Source organism: Macaca thibetana, chromosome 9 (assembly GCF_024542745.1).
Source record: "Macaca thibetana thibetana isolate TM-01 chromosome 9, ASM2454274v1, whole genome shotgun sequence".
NCBI lineage: Eukaryota > Metazoa > Chordata > Mammalia > Primates > Cercopithecidae > Macaca > Macaca thibetana.
This window is the reverse complement of record NC_065586.1, coordinates 106378996-106397366: the sequence shown is the minus strand read 5'-3', so window position 1 is coordinate 106397366 and position 18371 is coordinate 106378996. Positions and strand designations below refer to the sequence as shown.

At 35.9% G+C, this 18371-nt stretch overlaps 1 protein-coding gene across 11 annotated transcripts in view; it reads right to left on the bottom strand.

The window, feature by feature from the left end:
• The window catches only part of MXI1 (MAX interactor 1, dimerization protein), an 86108-nt gene that overhangs the window by 32531 nt on the left and 35206 nt on the right, over nucleotides 1–18371 (bottom strand). For all 11 annotated transcript variants that reach the window (XM_050804284.1, XM_050804295.1, XM_050804285.1 and 8 more), the window contains exon 3: nucleotides 8787–8816. In XM_050804284.1, coding sequence (XP_050660241.1) covers nucleotides 8787–8816 — 30 coding nt within the window. The remainder of the gene's footprint in view (nucleotides 1–8786; nucleotides 8817–18371) is intronic.

Genomic DNA, 18371 nt, shown 5'->3' with positions numbered 1-18371 from the left:
GCATTGACTTCTCTTCTCTATGACTTCTGCCTGTAGCTATGAAAGTCCTGGATGACATCTTCTTCCAATAGATGGTGGTTTCGTCTACTTTGAAAACCTGTTGCCACCTTCACTGATTATTCTAGCTAGATATTCTCAATTTGCTATAGCTTCCACCTTAGCACCTGCTGCTTCACTTTGTACATTTGTTATGGAGATGACTTCTTTTCTTAAATCTCATGAACCAAACTCTGCTAGCTTCCAACTTTTCTTCTGCAGCTTCCTCCCCTCTTAGCCTTCATAAAATTGAATAGAGTTAGGGCCTTGCTCTGGATTAGGCTTTGGCTTAAGAGAATGTTCTGGCTGGTTTCTATCCAGACTACTAAAAGTTTCTCCATATCACCCATAAGGCTGTTTCACTTTCATATTTGGATGTTCACCAGAGTAGCACTTTTAATTCCCTTTAAGAACTTTTCCTTTGCATTCACAACTTGGCTATTTGGCATAAGAGATCTAGCTTTCAGTCTGTCGTGGTTTTTGACATACCTTTCTCACTAAGCTTAACGATTTCTAGCTTTAAATTTAAAGTGAAATACACGTGACTCTTCGTTTCACTTGAACACTTAGTGGCCACTGTAGGGTTATTAATTGGCCTAATTTCAATATAGCTGTGTCTCAGGGAATAGGGAGGCACCAAAAGAGGGAGAGAGATGGGGCAACAGCCGGTCAGTGAAGCCATTAGAACACACACAACATTTATTAAGTCTGCATCTTATATGGGCATGGTTTGTGACACCCTAAAACAATTACAATAGTAACATCAAAGATTACAGATCCACAGATCATCATAACGCATAAAATTATAATAAAGTTTAAAATATTGCAAGAATTACCAAAATACAACATAGAAACATGAAGTGAATATATGCTGTTGGAAACTGACTTGCTTGACACAGGGTTGCCACAAACCTTCAATTGCTAAAAAATGCAGTATCTGCAAAGTGCAATAAACGAAGTATACCTGTACAGAAGATTATGATACCTGCAAACAGAAATGGTTTTACTTCTTTCTTTCCAATCTGGATGCCTTTTATTTATTTTTTTTTTTTCTTATCTAACTGCCCTGGATAGAACCTCCAGTACAATGTTGAGTATTAAGTCATGAAAGTTGACATCCTTATTTCTGATCTTAGGGAGAAAGCATTCAGTTTTTCACCATTACAAGTGCCATAAGCTGGGAGTTTGTCATTAACGCTGTTTATCAGGTTGAGAAAGTTACTCTAAAGTATTTTCAAACTGAGACATACTAATACCCTTTGCATCCTAGTAAAACTCAAGGCTAAAATGGGATTTTGACTAAACTTTCCAAAATTACAGTACCCAATCTAAAACCACAGACTTCTAATCCAGCTGAAGTTATAGGTTAATTTCAAACCTACAATAAAGGTTTGATTTCTCTAACCCTGCAACTAGACTTTAATGCAAGCAAATACCCTTTAAGTACTATTAGTTGAGGTAAGAGTTTTAAAGAAAGTTCTGCCAAACCAATGTTATTTCTTTCCTACTAACAAGTGAACATTCTTTTTCTAGAATGTGCACACCATGTAAAAAAAAAAAAAAAAAAAGGTCCTTTTTAAACAAGTATCTTAAAAGCACAAAAAATAGGCAGTGAAAACCATTTCAGATATGCTCTTCCTGCCAAGGAATCCTAAATTAGTCTGATGATGTACCAAGAGAAAACACTGCCTAACCTCAGTCATAAAGATTTACTTTTACATTTGTTCTAAGATAAGGTAGACCAAAACCATCACTCTGTTAAAACATCCATGTAAAATGGGGACATGATAGGCAGTATAGATAAAAAAAAAAAATTATATTCATTATCATGTCCAAATAATTGGAATAAACAGAACTAATCCATCAAAAATTCTAACACAAAAAATTTGAAATTTTTTACAGGATTCTTGTCTACAAGTATAAATAAATCTTTTCCTCGTAAAAATGCTTACCATTTTCAAGTCATGGGATGAGAAAGGAATAAAGATCCCACAAGTATAGCAAAAACTTCATCAGATAAAGTGTTCTCCTTTATAAAATTACCTATCCTTATCTTAGTGTACTGTATGATATCCTAAAGGACTAAATGAGTCCATACACTTCTAAAAAAGTAGGATAAACTCTGGCATGGTAAAAATCCTTTAAGCTGTTCTCACTTACCAAGTTTTCTCATATAATTTATTTACATTTTAAGAATTCATTAAATTTTCTACTTGCCTATTATAAAATTATTTTATTAGGTCAACTGAACTCTCAAGAGTATGTATCTTCATCACTTTTCACTGAAGTCATTATAATGTGAAAACATGTTGATTATAAATCTACTATCACATATAATTTTTTATTCAATGAATTTTTACTAAATGACTGCTATGTCCTCGGGTAAATAAGACAAAGTCCTGCCTTCCTGAAACTTATATTTTAGTGAAAGAAGTCAGACAATATAAATGAATAAATAACTCAGGCAGATATACATGTTAAGGTGACATAAAAACTAATGCAATAGAGTGTGACCAGGAGGTGATTATTATTCTCTAATCAGATGACCTGAGAGTTGAGAACTAAATAATGATGAAGAACTAGAGCAGGGCTTTCCAAGCAGAAGGAACAGCAAGTGTAAAAGTCCTAAGATGGAAATGATCATGCTGTGTTTAAAGAAAAGAGAGGAAGCAATGTCAGAAGGTCTACAGGAGATAAGGGATAGAGTGGTGCACTTTGCAGGCCACAGACTTTATCTAATTGTAGTGAGAAGCTGACTGTAAACAGAGAAATGACTCAATTTGATATATTCTTTGAGAAGATCATTTTTTTTTCCTTGCTGCAGTAGGCACTGATACAAGATAACTTTTGCAGCTATGTGAAGAAATAAGTAGTACCAATTAACAGAAAATAATTTTTTATTTACAGTGTTTCTTAGACCTTTGTCTTCCTTTCCTGAGTGCTGACTCATATCTTTTTACTATATGGACTACTTCAAAAAGCATCCAAACTGGTCTCCCGGCTTCCAGAGCTAGATTGTACTTTTTTTAATGCTTTGTACATGCCTATCTCTTTGCTTCAAAAGCCTCAAAAATTCACCACTGCCAATAAAATAAAATCCAAATTCCTTGGCATTCAGTAACATTCCACAGTCTAATTCCAAACCACCTTTTCAGCCTCGTCTTCCACTACTAATCTGGTAAGACTCTGCTATTTAACTCAATATGGTCTACTCACTCCTTCCTGAACACAGCTTACGATGCTACATTCCTGCTTCCACGGCTCTACTCACACTGACTCCTTTCCGTATTCTTTTCTTATATTCAAATTATCTCTCTTCTTCATGGCTCAGTATACATTCTCCTTAACTACCCACAGTAGTAGGTTTTGACTATGACGCACAGTATTTTATATCACAATCCAGTATACACAAGTTTCACAATTCCATATTTAACTTTACTTCATGCAGTGTACTTCGGTGTTTTCTTCAATTTCTTTTTCAAAATGATTCACTAAATGATCACATAGACCACTAGTGAGTTTCAATTTTCAGTATGAAAAACACTATTAGTGTACCCTTCTAGACATTTACTGGTAACTTAACTAGATCATGATATTGAAAGATGAAATATAAATACCAAACTATAATGACCTTAACCTTAGAATAGAATAGGGTATCTTATACTTCATTTGATCTATCATGATGCCACATATAGTATTTATTAATTGTTGCTGAAGAGAAAGATTGATATTAACCATAACTCTCATATTCATGATCAAAAAGGATCATGATTAGAACTGTTTTGTGCTCATATCCATCTTGTTTCAAATTGTAGCTATGATGATAAAATGGCCAGTTTTTGACACTTTGACTCAAACTTTCAGCCTTTCTACCTTACAGAATTATGTAACAACCCTGCACAGTGGTGGAACACAGTAAGAACTCTATAAATGCTAATTTCCATTTTTCCCTCAGAGGTATGTGAAAGTCCCTATATGGAGAACACCTATTACCACTCACTAGACATCCTTTTCTTATTTTGTTTTATTTTATTTTATTTTAACAAATATTTAGTCACTTCTCCTCTGCCTAGGAAGACATTATTAGTCCAGTGTTCTCTTTTGGCCCTTCTAGCACTAAGGTTCTTGACCATCAGAGTCCTGTTAAAGTTGTTGATTTTATTTTTTTTTAGACAAGTCTTGCTCTGTTGCCCAGGCTGGAATGCAGTGGCATGATCTTGGCTCACTGCACCCTCTACCTCCCAGGTTCAAGCAATTCTTGTGTCTCAGCCTCCCAAAAAGCTGAGATTACAAGGATGCACTACCATGCCTGGCTAATTTTTGTAATTTTGGTAGAGACGGGGTTTCACCATGTTGGCCCTGCTAGTCTCAAACTCCTGGCCTCAAGCAATCCACCTCCCTTGGCCTCCCAAAAGTGCTGGGATTACAGGCATGAGCCACCATGCCTGGCCAGAGTTTTTGATTCTTTCTAAAACATCATCAGCAATTTGAATTAAAAAAATGAAAAAACAATGAGGCAATCTAAAATCTGTACTGATACTGAATTGTGTCTTCTCTGACAAAGGACCCAACCTGTAAGATAAGCCAATGGGCAAAGTAATATCTTAATTCTTCAATCTCAAAGTCTCATTAAGTTTACTATGAGATGTTTCACATAGGTTCCTGAGGAATGCAGAACATCTGAAGTATTTTGCTTCCCCTCCATCTCCAAGGCCTATTATGACCTGTTGTGGGCCTAGGCGGACAGGGTTGGTACACAGGTAACAAATGCTCTGAACCATCTAGAGCAGACTCAGTATAACCAATAAGGATTTGGGCAGAAAACAGCTCCCAAGACCTATCCAAGAAGAAAATCTGAATTTCTCTATCAGTCCTGAAACTACCTAGAGCTCCCTAATGGGCTATAGGAATCCTGGGGTAATTGTGGATCACAACCAACTACTCTGGGCCTGTCAAAACCCAAACTCCATCACTAGACTTCCCTTGGAGATCTGGTAGTATGAACCTCAACATCTGGTGGCTATTATATCCTTTAGGCCAGATCCCAGGGCTTCAACAATTTTAGGGCTTTGTTTGAGATAGCTATCTGGAATTACTTAGCCATTCATCAGCAATTTAAAATCACCTACTCCAAATCTCACTGCATTTGCTCCAATAAAAAAACACTAACTCAGGCCGGGCGCAGTGGCTCAAGTCTGTAATCCCGGCACTTTGGGAGGCCGAGGCGGGTGGATCACAGCTCAGGAGATGGAGACCATCCTGGCTAACACAGTGAAACCCCGTCTCTACTAAAAATAGAAAAAAAATTAGCCGGGTGTGGTGGTGGGCACCTGTAGTCCCAGCTGCTCGGGAGGCTGAGGCAGGAGAATGGTGTGAACCCGGGAGGCAAAGCTTGCAGTGAGCTGAGATCACGCCACTGCACTCCAGCCTGGGTGACAGAGCAAGACTCCGTTTCAAAAAAAAAAAAACACTGACGCAGAGAAGCTTATATCCAAGATTTCAGAACCAAGCTAAAAAGGAAAAAAGTAATTTCTGACACGAATATGTTATATAAAGTGACAAATTTTAAAAAATATGAATTACTTCAGGAATGTCTTTCAGAATGAAGACAAAACTAATCTTTTGATAGTGAGTTACTGTCTTCATATAACATCACACTCAAAGGCATATCAAAGGTAAAGCCAAAATTCTATTTATTTTAAAGGATGCCAAAGCTAGATTAACTTTTCTTTCTTTAACATGTCAAATAAAAATGATGCCTTGGTAAAGAGGACTGTTAAACAGAACTGGATGGGGGCTTTAAAACATAAAAACAACATAGGCTTAAATTTTAAAAATATTCCTGTGCCACCTTCTTGCTAAACCACCTCCCCTATCCTACGTCTACCAGTATTTTTGTTTTTTGCCAGACCACCACTGGTAACTTTCCAGAAGCGGGGTACAGATTATTATTCTAAATTTGAGTTTTATTTTTGTTGATAAAAATCCCTTTTAAAAACAAATATATCTTGGAAAAGTTAATTCTATATCATCTTTCAATGAAGCCTCAGGGAACAGCGAAAGGAAAAGGAGTAAAGAGAGAGGGGAAGAAATAATTTGAGAAATAAACAATGTCTATTAGTCCTCTGGGCTAATAAAGAATATCTGTTAGCACTTCCAAAGCTATTAGAAGAAGATAAGGAAATCACGCCTTAAGTGAAGTAAGGTAGGGTAAGAAACCAGTCTAAAAGTCTTATATCTAAGTAAATAAAATAGGAACAAATGACTTTTATTGGAGATTACACACAGCCCAGGTAATAAAACCACACGTGTTATACCTGTGCCACAGCTAGATGCTAGATTAAACAACTTATATGGCATACCAAAGTAATACTATGGGTGATGCACACATCTTCTGTGAGGGTTTTTAAAAAGGTTATCAATGAGTCAGAAAGAATCTGCAAAATACATTCAACAAAACTGAATCAAAGATTTTTAAAGCTCCATTCCAAATAGTTACTAAAAAGAGTCTCTACTCCAGTGTTCATGGTTTTTGCCAGGTTTCCAATGAGGGTCTCCCAAGGACCACATCCAAATGAAGTAACTATAAAAGCCACATGTTTATCAATATTTAATCCATGGGCCCAAAACATACTCTATGATCTAATTTAGAGTAAACTTCAATTTAAGGTTTTATTTTTAGGATCCTCAGAACTTTCATTTCTCAGTCTTTTTTGTTATGTTTAACATAGCCAGATATGTCCTTCCTTTATCTATCCAGATCTTTAATAAATCAGAAATTAAAAGCAGAAAAGAGATTCTTTAAAACGAAGGAGTTTCTACCACTAACTACCAAAACGTCTTTGACTCGACCACTCAACTTTGAGCTCCAGTTTTATCCTTCACTCAATATGAGAGCCACTGTCTCCTATACATGCCTCAAATGCTAGGCACTGAGGATACAAAATTGAACAAAACAGAATCTTTGCATTTGGGGCATAGTCATTTGGCAGAAAGAGACATATGAACAAATAATTACAATGCTAACTATTCAGCCTTACAATAGGAGACAAGAACAGAGTATCGTGCAAACAAAGTAGTCACAGCCACTGAGTCTGCCTAAAAGACTATGCTAAGCCTTTTCAAGGGGATTTGACATTTAAACTTACTTGCAAGGAGGCAGTTAGGCTAGTCAATCTATTTTGTGTTAAAGAGAGGACAGAAAGTTGAAGGTCATGAGATCTTATTTGTCAAAAACAGCTGGTACATATGATTTCAGTTTGTTATTAATCTCTTTTTTTTTTTTAAGACAGGGTCTCACTCTGTCACACATGCTGCAGTGCAATGGCATGATCATGGCTCACTGCAGCCTTCAACTCCTGGGATCAAGTGATCCTCTTGCCTTAACCTCCTGAGTGGCTGGGACTGCATGCCACCACACCCAGCTAATTTATTTTTATTTTTTTGTAGAGATGGAGGGTGTCTCACTTTGCTGCCCAGGCTGGTCTCGAACTCTTTGCTTCAAGTGATCCTCCCACCTGGGCTTTCCAAAGTGTTGGAATTACAAGCATGAGCCACCATGCCTGGCTGCTATTAACCTAATCGCTATACCAAAAAGAAAGTATTTTACTCTTACAATTCTTATGTTCTCTTCCAAACTTGTCCTCTTCTTCTCTTTCCTCAATTAATAGTAATACCATCTAAGATTCAACTATCCATAACTAATCACCAATTTCTATTGACTCCATTCCATACTCTTTACTTTGTCTACTTCTATCTCAATGGCCACCATCATCTCTTACCTAAATTACTGCACAGCCTTAAAAAGCGTCTTTATGCCTCTGGTATCCCTTCTCCCAACCAACCAATTCTTCAAACTGTAGCCGAATGATATTTCCAAGAAACAGGCTGATCAAATGATAACCACCTTAAAATTATTTAACTGCTCCCTATGGATCTCAGGAAGTCTAAACTCTTCGTTCGGCATGGTAGACAAGACTTTTCAATACCTGGCATGCTTTACTTCATGTTACAATCTTTTATAGTCATCCTGAACCCTTTTGCAGCTTCCTCAGTATACACTGCTCACTCACCATCCTCTGCAGACTTTCCAAGACTCCCTTCAAAAAGGAATCAGGTGACCTTCCAAAATATCTTTCAGTACGTCCAGTACCTTCTGCTTCTCCATTACCATACTTGCCACATTATATAGTACTTTAATTACCTGTCTTTCCTTTACAAAGTTCTGAATTCCTTAAGGAAAGGATAAAAACTATCTTATATATTCTTATATTTTCTATATAAAGCATTCTGCCTGTCTGGCACTGACATACAGCTCATATTTGATAAATAGTTGTTGAATGCATGAATAAATTGAATGAATGAATGAACAAATTACAAAGAAAGAAAAATTCAATACCCTCCAATTTGTAATGCTTATTACCTACTCTTTAGAAATACTACCCTTTAGCAAAACCACATTTAAACCATGAGCTTTTAATAATTAACTCGTTTTCAGAGACAGAAATAAAGGCTACACCTAAAACTCAAATTCGAATAAGCTTTAAAAATGTATTTACATCTTCTAGCTGCTATAAGCTTACTATTTAAGTCATTTTTTGGAGAAAATACATATGTATCAGACTCACAATAGGCTGTACATCTGAAAAGTAAAATTACAACTACATATGCACTATTACATTATTTTCACAGGTAAAATGGTGAGTTTGCTTTTAAACATAAGTGAAAGCTGCACCTCATCACTGACTCACCGATTCTTTTCCAGCTCATTGTGTGTAGATCTAAAAGAAAAAAAAAAAAAGCATTAGCCATGCTTTGTTGATAAAAGCTATAGAAAGACAGGAGGTTATGCTACACCCAATGAATGTATTTAACAATGCAATATATGGTCAGACTTCTACAAGCTCACTCATCAAGAGGAAATAGTCTACATTCATTAAGATTGCTTATTCAAATATAGTATTTTCAGTTAACAACTCTAAATATTCTGAAACTGGAGTTTGTTATTTTAATAAAAGTAATACTAGCACATGTTCTCCCTACTTCTAGCATCCTAGATTTTGTTGATCTGTAGATGTTATATAAGAAATTTTAAATATAATCCTGTTTTTGTTTAAAAAAAAAAAAAGTGTGTGTACTTCCATGTTCTCCTCTATCTCCATCTACCCACTTCTAAACAGAGAAAAAAAAGTTTTGGCTAGCATAAAAGCCAAAAAAGGCTTGCCTTACTGCTAAGTGATAGAGGCAAATCCAAGTCTTCCCACCTTATTTTGTGAAACAAAAACAAGAAAAAGTTATACATGAAAGAAAAATATACTAATATAAGAAAAAATATATTAATAAAATCAAGAAACATATTTTACAAGACTGGATAATTTGAAATGTTAGCAATGGTTATTGTTTTGTTTTGGTGCCTTTTTTTCATTTTGCTTCTCATTGTTTTAAATGATACCATCTATTGAACAAGCACAGCATATGGGGAACAGTGGGATAAGCAGTTAATGTATCTTATTTTATCCCTAAAACAACCTTTGTTTTATAAACAAGAATACTGAAGCTCAGAGAAGTCAAGAAATATACTCCTATCCCAAGAGTATAAAGTGGCAGCCATGATTTAAATCCAGGTCTATCTTAATAATCCCCAAATCTTAACCATTCAGTGAGAAGCAATACTGAATAGAGGTTAAGGGCACAGACTCTAAGGCCAAACTGCCTGAGTTCAAATACTGTATGGCCTCAGTAAAGTCCCTCCATTTCTCTGTGCTCGGTTTCCTCATCTGTGAAATAGGAAAAATAACAGTATTTGCCTCATATCATTGTTATAAGGATTAACAGGTTTACACTAAATAGCAAAATACAATGAACTCTAAAGTTAGCTACTATTAGAATTATACTAGTTCCCTGGAATTAACATGTGTTACTTTTGCAATAACTTAACATTAACAACAATAGGAATTTTGTGAAGGACAATTTAAATTCCTGTCACTAGAACTAAAACTTTCATCATTTTGTAGATTCTGGTTAATGTCAAATGCTTAAAGAATATTGACTGCTTTAATCTGATTATTTCAATGGATATTTAATAATCAGATCCTCAAACCTTAAAATTAAGAGTGCTTTTGCCGGGCGCGGTGGCTCAAGCCTGTAATCCCAGCACTTTGGGAGGCCGAGACGGGCGGATCACGAGGTCAGGAGATCGAGACCATCCTGGCTAACACAGTGAAACCCCGTCTCTACTAAAAAATACAAAAAACGAGCCGGGCGATGTGGCGGGCGCCTGTAGTCCCAGCTACTCGGGAGGCTGAGGCAGGAGAATGGTGTAAACCCGGAAGGCGGAGCTTGCAGTGAGCTGAGATCCGGCCACTGCACTCCAGCCTGGGCGACTGAGCGAGACTCCGTCTCAAAAAAAAAAAAAAAAAAAAGAGTGCTTTTGCTGGTCTCGTAATTTGTGTAAATTTTATCCACTGTCTTAGCTCAAGGGCCAAAAGACTTCTCTGAGTTACTGTCTCCTATCCACCTTTTGCTTCATGAGTAATTTCATAAAGTCTAAGAGACATGAGATTTTTTAAAAAGACTGATACTCATTTTAAAAAATATTATCTTAACAAAAGGACTTCTCCTTTGAGGGAAGTAAATAGAGTCTTACGATGTTTCAAGAATTCAGATAGAAGAAACTATAAAAGCATAGTCAGAAATCCTAGTTTAACAGCGACTCGGAGCTCAAAATTCAATAAATTACAACCACAGTGTGCCTTTATCACTATAAAAGTGTTTATTTAAAATTTTGTTAATCTTTGTTTGAATTAAATGTTAAAGTAAATCAGTTAAGTTAGAAGAGGGAAAAGGCCTATTTAAAGAGGTTTAGAAGAAAAAATATCATTCAAAATTGGAGTAAAGAATCAATAATAAGATTCCCCACCCCCACTAGTGAGCAAGTTTTGGTTTAATTGCCTCTCTCTGAGAAGAAAACTAAAAACAAAACAAAAAGACAATGCACATATAAAATACTACAGTAAGTAATAAATGGAAACATTGTATTTAGAGAAGAGTAGACTATTTGCCATAGACTTATTCTAAACAGCCATAAACTTATTCTAAACAGTCTGGCAATCGCACTGACAGCCATCAGTGCAAGAGATAATATACTTGACAATAACCAATTGTTGAATTCCAATATTATATTGAGTCTATTATCAAAGCTAGCTCCAAAAGATCATAATCTGACCCACTGCTGTGAACAAAATTAAAACAGCGGGTTCTTCCTGCCTGTCAAACAGACATTTCTTTATTATCTTTTTTTAAAGAAAATGATAGCTAAGATTATGAACCTTTTCACTAAACCAGGAAATGCATGCCACATTTAATTATACCACCAGCAAAATTTAGCAAGATTTTCAAATAACAAGAAGCAAAAATGATCATAAATATACAAATCATTACCATGTTGCCATGTTCTTCCAATTTTTTTTAAAAAGCATCAATAGTGTTTACTTCTGTTTTGATGGGTTTTTACCTGTAATATCAAGTCAACAAATACTGAGAAGCTTCAGTGTTCAAGGCTGTCTTACAGTGCAGGAAATCAAAGACCGTCTCCATTGGGTAAATTAAGATATGTTTAGCAATAATTATAACTGAAGGCAAAATAAATATACAAAGAAAGGTACAAAGTATTATGGGAGTTCAAAAGAGACAGTTTACTTCCAAATGGCACTGTAAGAAAAACTTCAGAAAAGGGTGGCATTTGTTCTAAGGCTTAAATGATAGGTACATTGGCTACTGGTAGAGTCTGAAACTGTTAAGGAGATGCCATTCCAAGTGGAAGGGATAAGATAAGCAAACAAGTCGAGTTGTGAAGTCCAAAGCAAAACCAGCAAACAACACAGAGAGATCATAAAGACCCATGGTGTTAGAGAAAGAAAGTCCTGAATCTAAATATTAACTCTGTCACTCACATTAGCTGTGTAACTTTGGGACAAATTATTTAATCTCTCTGGTTTAGTTTCCTCATCTGTAAAACTGGAGTATTACATATGCCTCAGCCAGGTTACTGTGAGAATTAGAGAAACATATATAAAAACATCTAGCTCCTAATAAACATTTAACAGACGTTAGCTATTGTTAGCTGTTAATATTTTTATTATTTTTTTAAAAGACTAAAATTATGGTACCCAAAACGTTATTAACTATACTACATGGGACAACAAATTGATAGATTCTCAATAACAGAATTAGCCTGGAAATAAGCAAACGACAACCATAATGATGGAAAGAGAAACTGAACGATAGGTGACTGAAGCTACTTGATCATTTAGTCAGCTGTGAGGACAGTACAAGGTTTAGGAGTATATTACAGAGAGAGATGCCTAATTATATGTACACAGAGAAAGTAATCCAGACAGCAGAGGCGATAAACAAGTAATTAAACGCATCACACGCTAGCACATTCAGAAACAACCCCTTTGCTTCTCTGAGCTATGTGTCCACCCAAGCCCTTCCAATAATGTTCCACTGAAATATTCAATTACGATAAATTCCCTGTGTAAGGCTGAGATGTTCTGAATAACCCATCTAGTTAGCCCACTTTTCTTCTCCCAATAAAATGCACCTCTGAGAGCAAACACTAATGAACTGTGTCTTCCTTTCAAACACCCTTACCCTGAATGCTTAACAACTTCCAATGACAGAGAAAAAGACATGTCTATCATTTTATCACTGAATCACAGGTAATATTTTTCACAAACAGCATCCCTTTAAGAGAGGCATCCTAATGTATTCCCTATTTGAATGGGAGTCATTATCTATGAAATGCAACTACCTTAACCAGATATGTGACTTTTCATTGACTACAACATAGCTCCAATACATAAACTTGTGATTATTTAGGGTGTAGTTTGGTGGTAGTCAAAGAAATGAACCATAGAATTGAAACTATACGAAATGGTACAGTTTGGCTCAAGAGCAGTACCATCGTGGAAAGAAAATAAAAACCCCTACTCCAGAATTCCAATACTCTCTTCTAGCAAAAGAAAAGATTTCTAATTTTGATGAATTAATGAGCCAAAGCCCTACACTTTGTTAACATTATCATTTAACTTACTTTCTAATCCTGAAGTGCCTCACACATGTTGCCCTCCACACAATGAAAAGAACACATTCTACGAAGCTAAATTCTAATTGGTATCCTAAAGCTTACAATTCTTACACATATACGTAGAGGGCAAGAAAAACAGAAAATTTCAGCTACAGTAGAGCAGGTATCTCTCAAGGATGTACCAAAGGGGTTGAGATTGAAAATATACTGGGATTAGTGGAACAGTAAAACTTCTATTTATTATTACTCTTCTTTTAAGATGGTAGTTTTGTGCATTTGTTTCCATCAAAAAGTACATCTCATTTTAAAAACCATTAAAAACAGTAAAAGTTGAATACTGTAAACTTTTAGAAAAAATGCCTCATAAGAAATATATTGCTTCTTTCTTAACAATGACAAAACCATTACCACCACAAGAACTAAGCCCCAAACAGCAAGTATCTAAACAAGATGCACAACAATAACTACAATCAAAAACCTTTTTCCTTAAAACTTACATATCAAAGCTGGATATATGTATACTTCGTAACTAAGTATTTCCACTTACAGGCATATACCAAACCAATATATGTTTACATGTTCACCAAAGGACATACAAAAGAATGCTCATATAGAACTATTCATACTGACCCCAAACTGGAAACATTCATCAATAGTAGAATGCATAAACTGTGAAACATTCATACAACGTAGTATTATACAGCAATGAGAATAAACTAACTACAACTATTGTACAGTAACATGGATTAATCGACACAATTTCAACATAATTTGAATGAAAAAAGCCAAACACACACGAAAAGTACACACTACATAACTCCATTCACATAAAGTTCAAAACCGGTAAAACTAAACTGTGGCATAAAAAGTTAGAATTAAAAAAAAAAGTTGGAATTGCAGTTACCTTGGGGAAGGGGTGACAGTGACTGGAAAAGTCAGGAGGGGGTTTCTGAGATTTGTAATATTTCTTTGCTTTTGTAAAAATGCATTGAACTGTACACAAAATTTGTATGCTTTTTTGTATGTACATTTTACTTTGGTAAACAGGAAAAAAATTTTTAATAGCATACAGACTGAATTCTTTAAAAATCAATTCTTACTTCAAATATAGCAAACACCCTAATGTAAGTCCTTGACAAATCTTTTGGCATACTACATAAACATCTCAAAGAAATGTGCTTTGTAAAGGATAATTTTTAACAAATCTAAAAGTACTGAAATCATACACAGTAAGTTCTCCAATCACAATGAAATTTAATTAGAAATCAGCAACAGTAAGCTAATTAGAAAAATCCCAATATTTGGAACATAAATCACAGCTCAAAGAACAAATTGCAGAGAAATTAGAAAATATTCTAAACTTAATGACACAACATATCAAAAGTTGTTGAATGTAGCTAAAGCAGTGCTTAAACACAACTGTTTAGCTTTAAATCCTTCTGTTGGGAGGGTAGTGTCCAAAATCAATGATCCGAGATTCCACCTTAAGAAAGCAGAAAAAGGAACAAACTAAACTGAAAGAAGTTGAGCAATGGTTCTCAACTGTGAGCAGTTTTGCCCATCAAGACATCTGACAATGTCTGGAGATACTCCGGTTATGCCAGCTAGGAGGAGGCTACTGGCATTTTGTGAGGAGATGCTAGGGATGCTGCTAAACATCCTAAGATGCACAAAACAGAATTATCTGACCCCAAATGTCAAGACTGCTAACGCTGAGAAACTGAAGTAGAGAAATATAATAAAAACCAGAGATAGGAATGAAAGAAATAGAAAATGAGAAATAGTGAAAATCAGTAAAATTGAAAGCTGACTTTTAAAAATCAATATATTGATAAACTACCTCTAAGGCTGATGAAGAATAAAAGACAAAAATTACAACACAAAAACAGTATCAAGAGTGTGCATCATTACAGATTCTACATACATCATACATTAAAAGGATAAGAGAATATTATTAACAACTTTATGCCAACAATTGCCCAGATCATCTAAATTTGATAACTTAGATGATATGAACAAATTTCTTGAAAGACACAAATGATCAAAACTAGCTCAAGAAGAAACAGAAACTCTGAATTGCCTTTCACCTATTAAAGAGATTAAAATCATAATTAAAAAAAAAAAACTTCCCACAAAGAAAACTCCAGGCCTGTAAGTTCTCCATTAGCAAATTTTACCAGGCATTTAAGGAATAAATAAAACCAATCCTACATAAAATATTTGAAAAAATAAAGATAGAGGGAACACTTTCCAAATCATTTTATGAGACCAGTATTAGCCTGATACCAAAACCTGACAAAGAAATTACATAGAAAACAAACAAAACAAATACTAATATCTCTCATGAACGTAGACACAAAAATTCTAACAAAATATTGCCAAATTGAACCTAATAATATAAAGAAAGTACCCTAGTTCTTGGGACAGAGCTTCTAAAACCTTGAAATTTTCTGAGTAATTAGGAGTGTCTTCATTATTCATGGTGAGTCTTTGGACCACACCTGAGTTTATGCCAAGGAGAGAGAACTCAGGATAGGGGCTCGTCACATCAGAAAGACCAACCATGTGATTAGAGGGTTGGGGCTTTGAGTCACTGATTCTGGCCAGGAGAGAAGTACTGGGAACTGACAACCATATAACCAATGCTTCAATCAATCATGCTTATGTAATAATATCCCAATAAAAACTCTGGAACCTGAAACTTGGGTGAGTTTCATGGTTAGTAAACATATAAATGTGCCAGGAGGGTAATGCATCCTGATTCCATGGAAAAGGCACAGAAGCTCTGTGTCCAGGTTCCTCCCAGACCTCACTCTCTGTGTCTGTGCATTTGGCTGGTCCTGATCTGTATCATTTACAATAAAACTTGCAATTATAAGCATAGCAGCTGGGCATGGTAGCGCATGCCTGTACTGTTAGCTACTTGAGAGACTGAGGCAGAAGGACTGCCTTGAGCCCAGGATTTTGAGGTTGCAGTGAGCTATGATCTTACCACTGCACTCTACTCTGGGTGACAGTGAGACCCTGTCTCTAAAAACAGACAAAGTGTAGCACTTTCCTGAGTTACAAGTAGTGCTAGCAAATTGTCAAACCTGAAGGGGCTGTAGGAACCTCTGAATTTGCAGCCGGTTGGTCAGATGTGAGAGTGGCCTGAGGACTCCTAAACTTACGGCTGGCATCTGTAGCGAGGGCAGACATGTTGGGAACTAAATCCTTAAACCTGTGAAGTTTGTTTTAGCTCTCGGTTGTTAGTATCGGTACTGCAACAGTACACAATACAACATGACTATGTAGGATTTACTTCAGGAATGCAGGTTTAAGAGACTCAAAAATCAATCAATATAATCCTCCATATTAACAGAATAAAAAAGAAAATGACAGTATCACCTCAATAGATGTAGAAAAAGCATTTAATAAAATTTACCATCCATTCATGATAAAAACTCAGCAAATAAGGGAAGAAAGGAATTCACTCAACCTAAAAGGCATCTAAGAAAAACTATAGTCACACTCAATGGTCAAAGAATGCATTTTTTCATAAGATCAGGAACAGGGCAAGAATGTCCATTCTCATCACTTCTATCCAGCACTGTACTAGAGATTCTAGCCAGTGAAATAAAACAAAAAAAAGGAAACACAGAGAAGGAAATGGAAAAAAAAAATGTCTTTACTTGCAAACAACATTACTGTCTATTTAGAAAATCCTAAAGAAGCTGGGCACAGTGGCTCACGCCTGTAATCCCAGCACTTTGGGAGGCTGAGACAGGTGGATTACCTGAGGTCAGGAGTTCGAAACCAGCCTGACCAACATGGAGAAACCCTGTCTCTACTAAAAATACAAAAATTAGTCGGGCGTGGTGGCGCATGCCTGTAATCCCAGTTACTCAGGAGGCTGAGGCAGGAGAATCACTTGAACCCAGGAGGTGGAGGTTGCAGTGAGCCAAGATTGCGCCATTGCACTCCAGCCTGGGCAACAAGAGTGAAACTCCGTCTCGGAAAAAAGAAAAAAAAAGAAAATCCTAAGGAATATACAGACTATTAGAACAATTAAGTTTAGCGAAGTCAGTTCACAAAACCAATATGCCAAATTGAATTGCCATTTAAAATAGCATCAAAGAATACTTAAGGGTAAATTTAACAAAGTATGTGCATGACCCACACTCTGAAAACCTAAAAAATACTGCTGAAATTTGAAAACATCCAAATAATAGACGTACCATGTTAATGAACTAGAAGATTCAATAGTTAAGACATATCGAGTTTCCCCCAATTAATTTACAGATCCAATGCAATCCCAATAAAAATTCCAGCAGGCTCTCTGTTGTAGAAATTTACAAACTGATTCTAAAATTTATGTAAAAATGCCGGCCATGTGCAGTGGCTCACGCCTGTAATCCCAACACTTTGGAAGGTAGAGGTGGGAGGATTGCATGAGCCCAGGAGTTCAAGACCAGCCTGGGCAACATGGTGAAACCATACCTCTACAAAAAATACAAAAATTAGCGAAGTGTAGGAGTGCACACCTGTGGACCCAGCTCCTAACTCAGGAGGCTGTGATGGGAGAATCACCTGAGCCCAAGAAGGTTAAGGCTGCAGTGGGCCATGATCATGCCACTGCACTCCAGCCTGGGTGAAAGAGTGAAAGCCTGTCTCAAAAAAATAAATTAATTAAAATAAAAATGCAAAAGACCCAGAATAGCCAAAGGAACTTTTGAAAAAGAAGAACCAAGTCAGAGTACATTCATTACCTGATTTCATAACTTTCTGAAAAACTATAATAATTAAGACTGTGTGGCATTAGAATAAGGATGAATATTTAGATCAAAGGATCAGAACAGAAAATCCAGAAATAAGATGCACAAGTCTGTGGTCAACTGATTTTTCACAAAGATGCCAAGGCCATTTGATGAATAAAGTATAGTCTTCTCAACAAATGATGCTGGAACAACTGGACGTCCATTTGCAAAAAAAAAAAAAAAAAAAAAAAAAAAAAATGAACTTCAACCTTTACTTCACCCCCTCTGCAAAAATTAACTCTAAATGAATTTTAGATCTAAATGTAAAACCTAACATAAACTGCTAGAAGAAAATAGAGAAGAAAAAAAATTTTTTTGAGATGGAATCTCACTCTGTTGCCCAGGCTGGAGTGCAGTAGCGTGATCTCAAGTCACTGTAGACTCCACTATGCAGGATTAAGTGATTCTCCTGCTTCAGCCTCCCAAGTAGCTGGGATTACCAGCATATG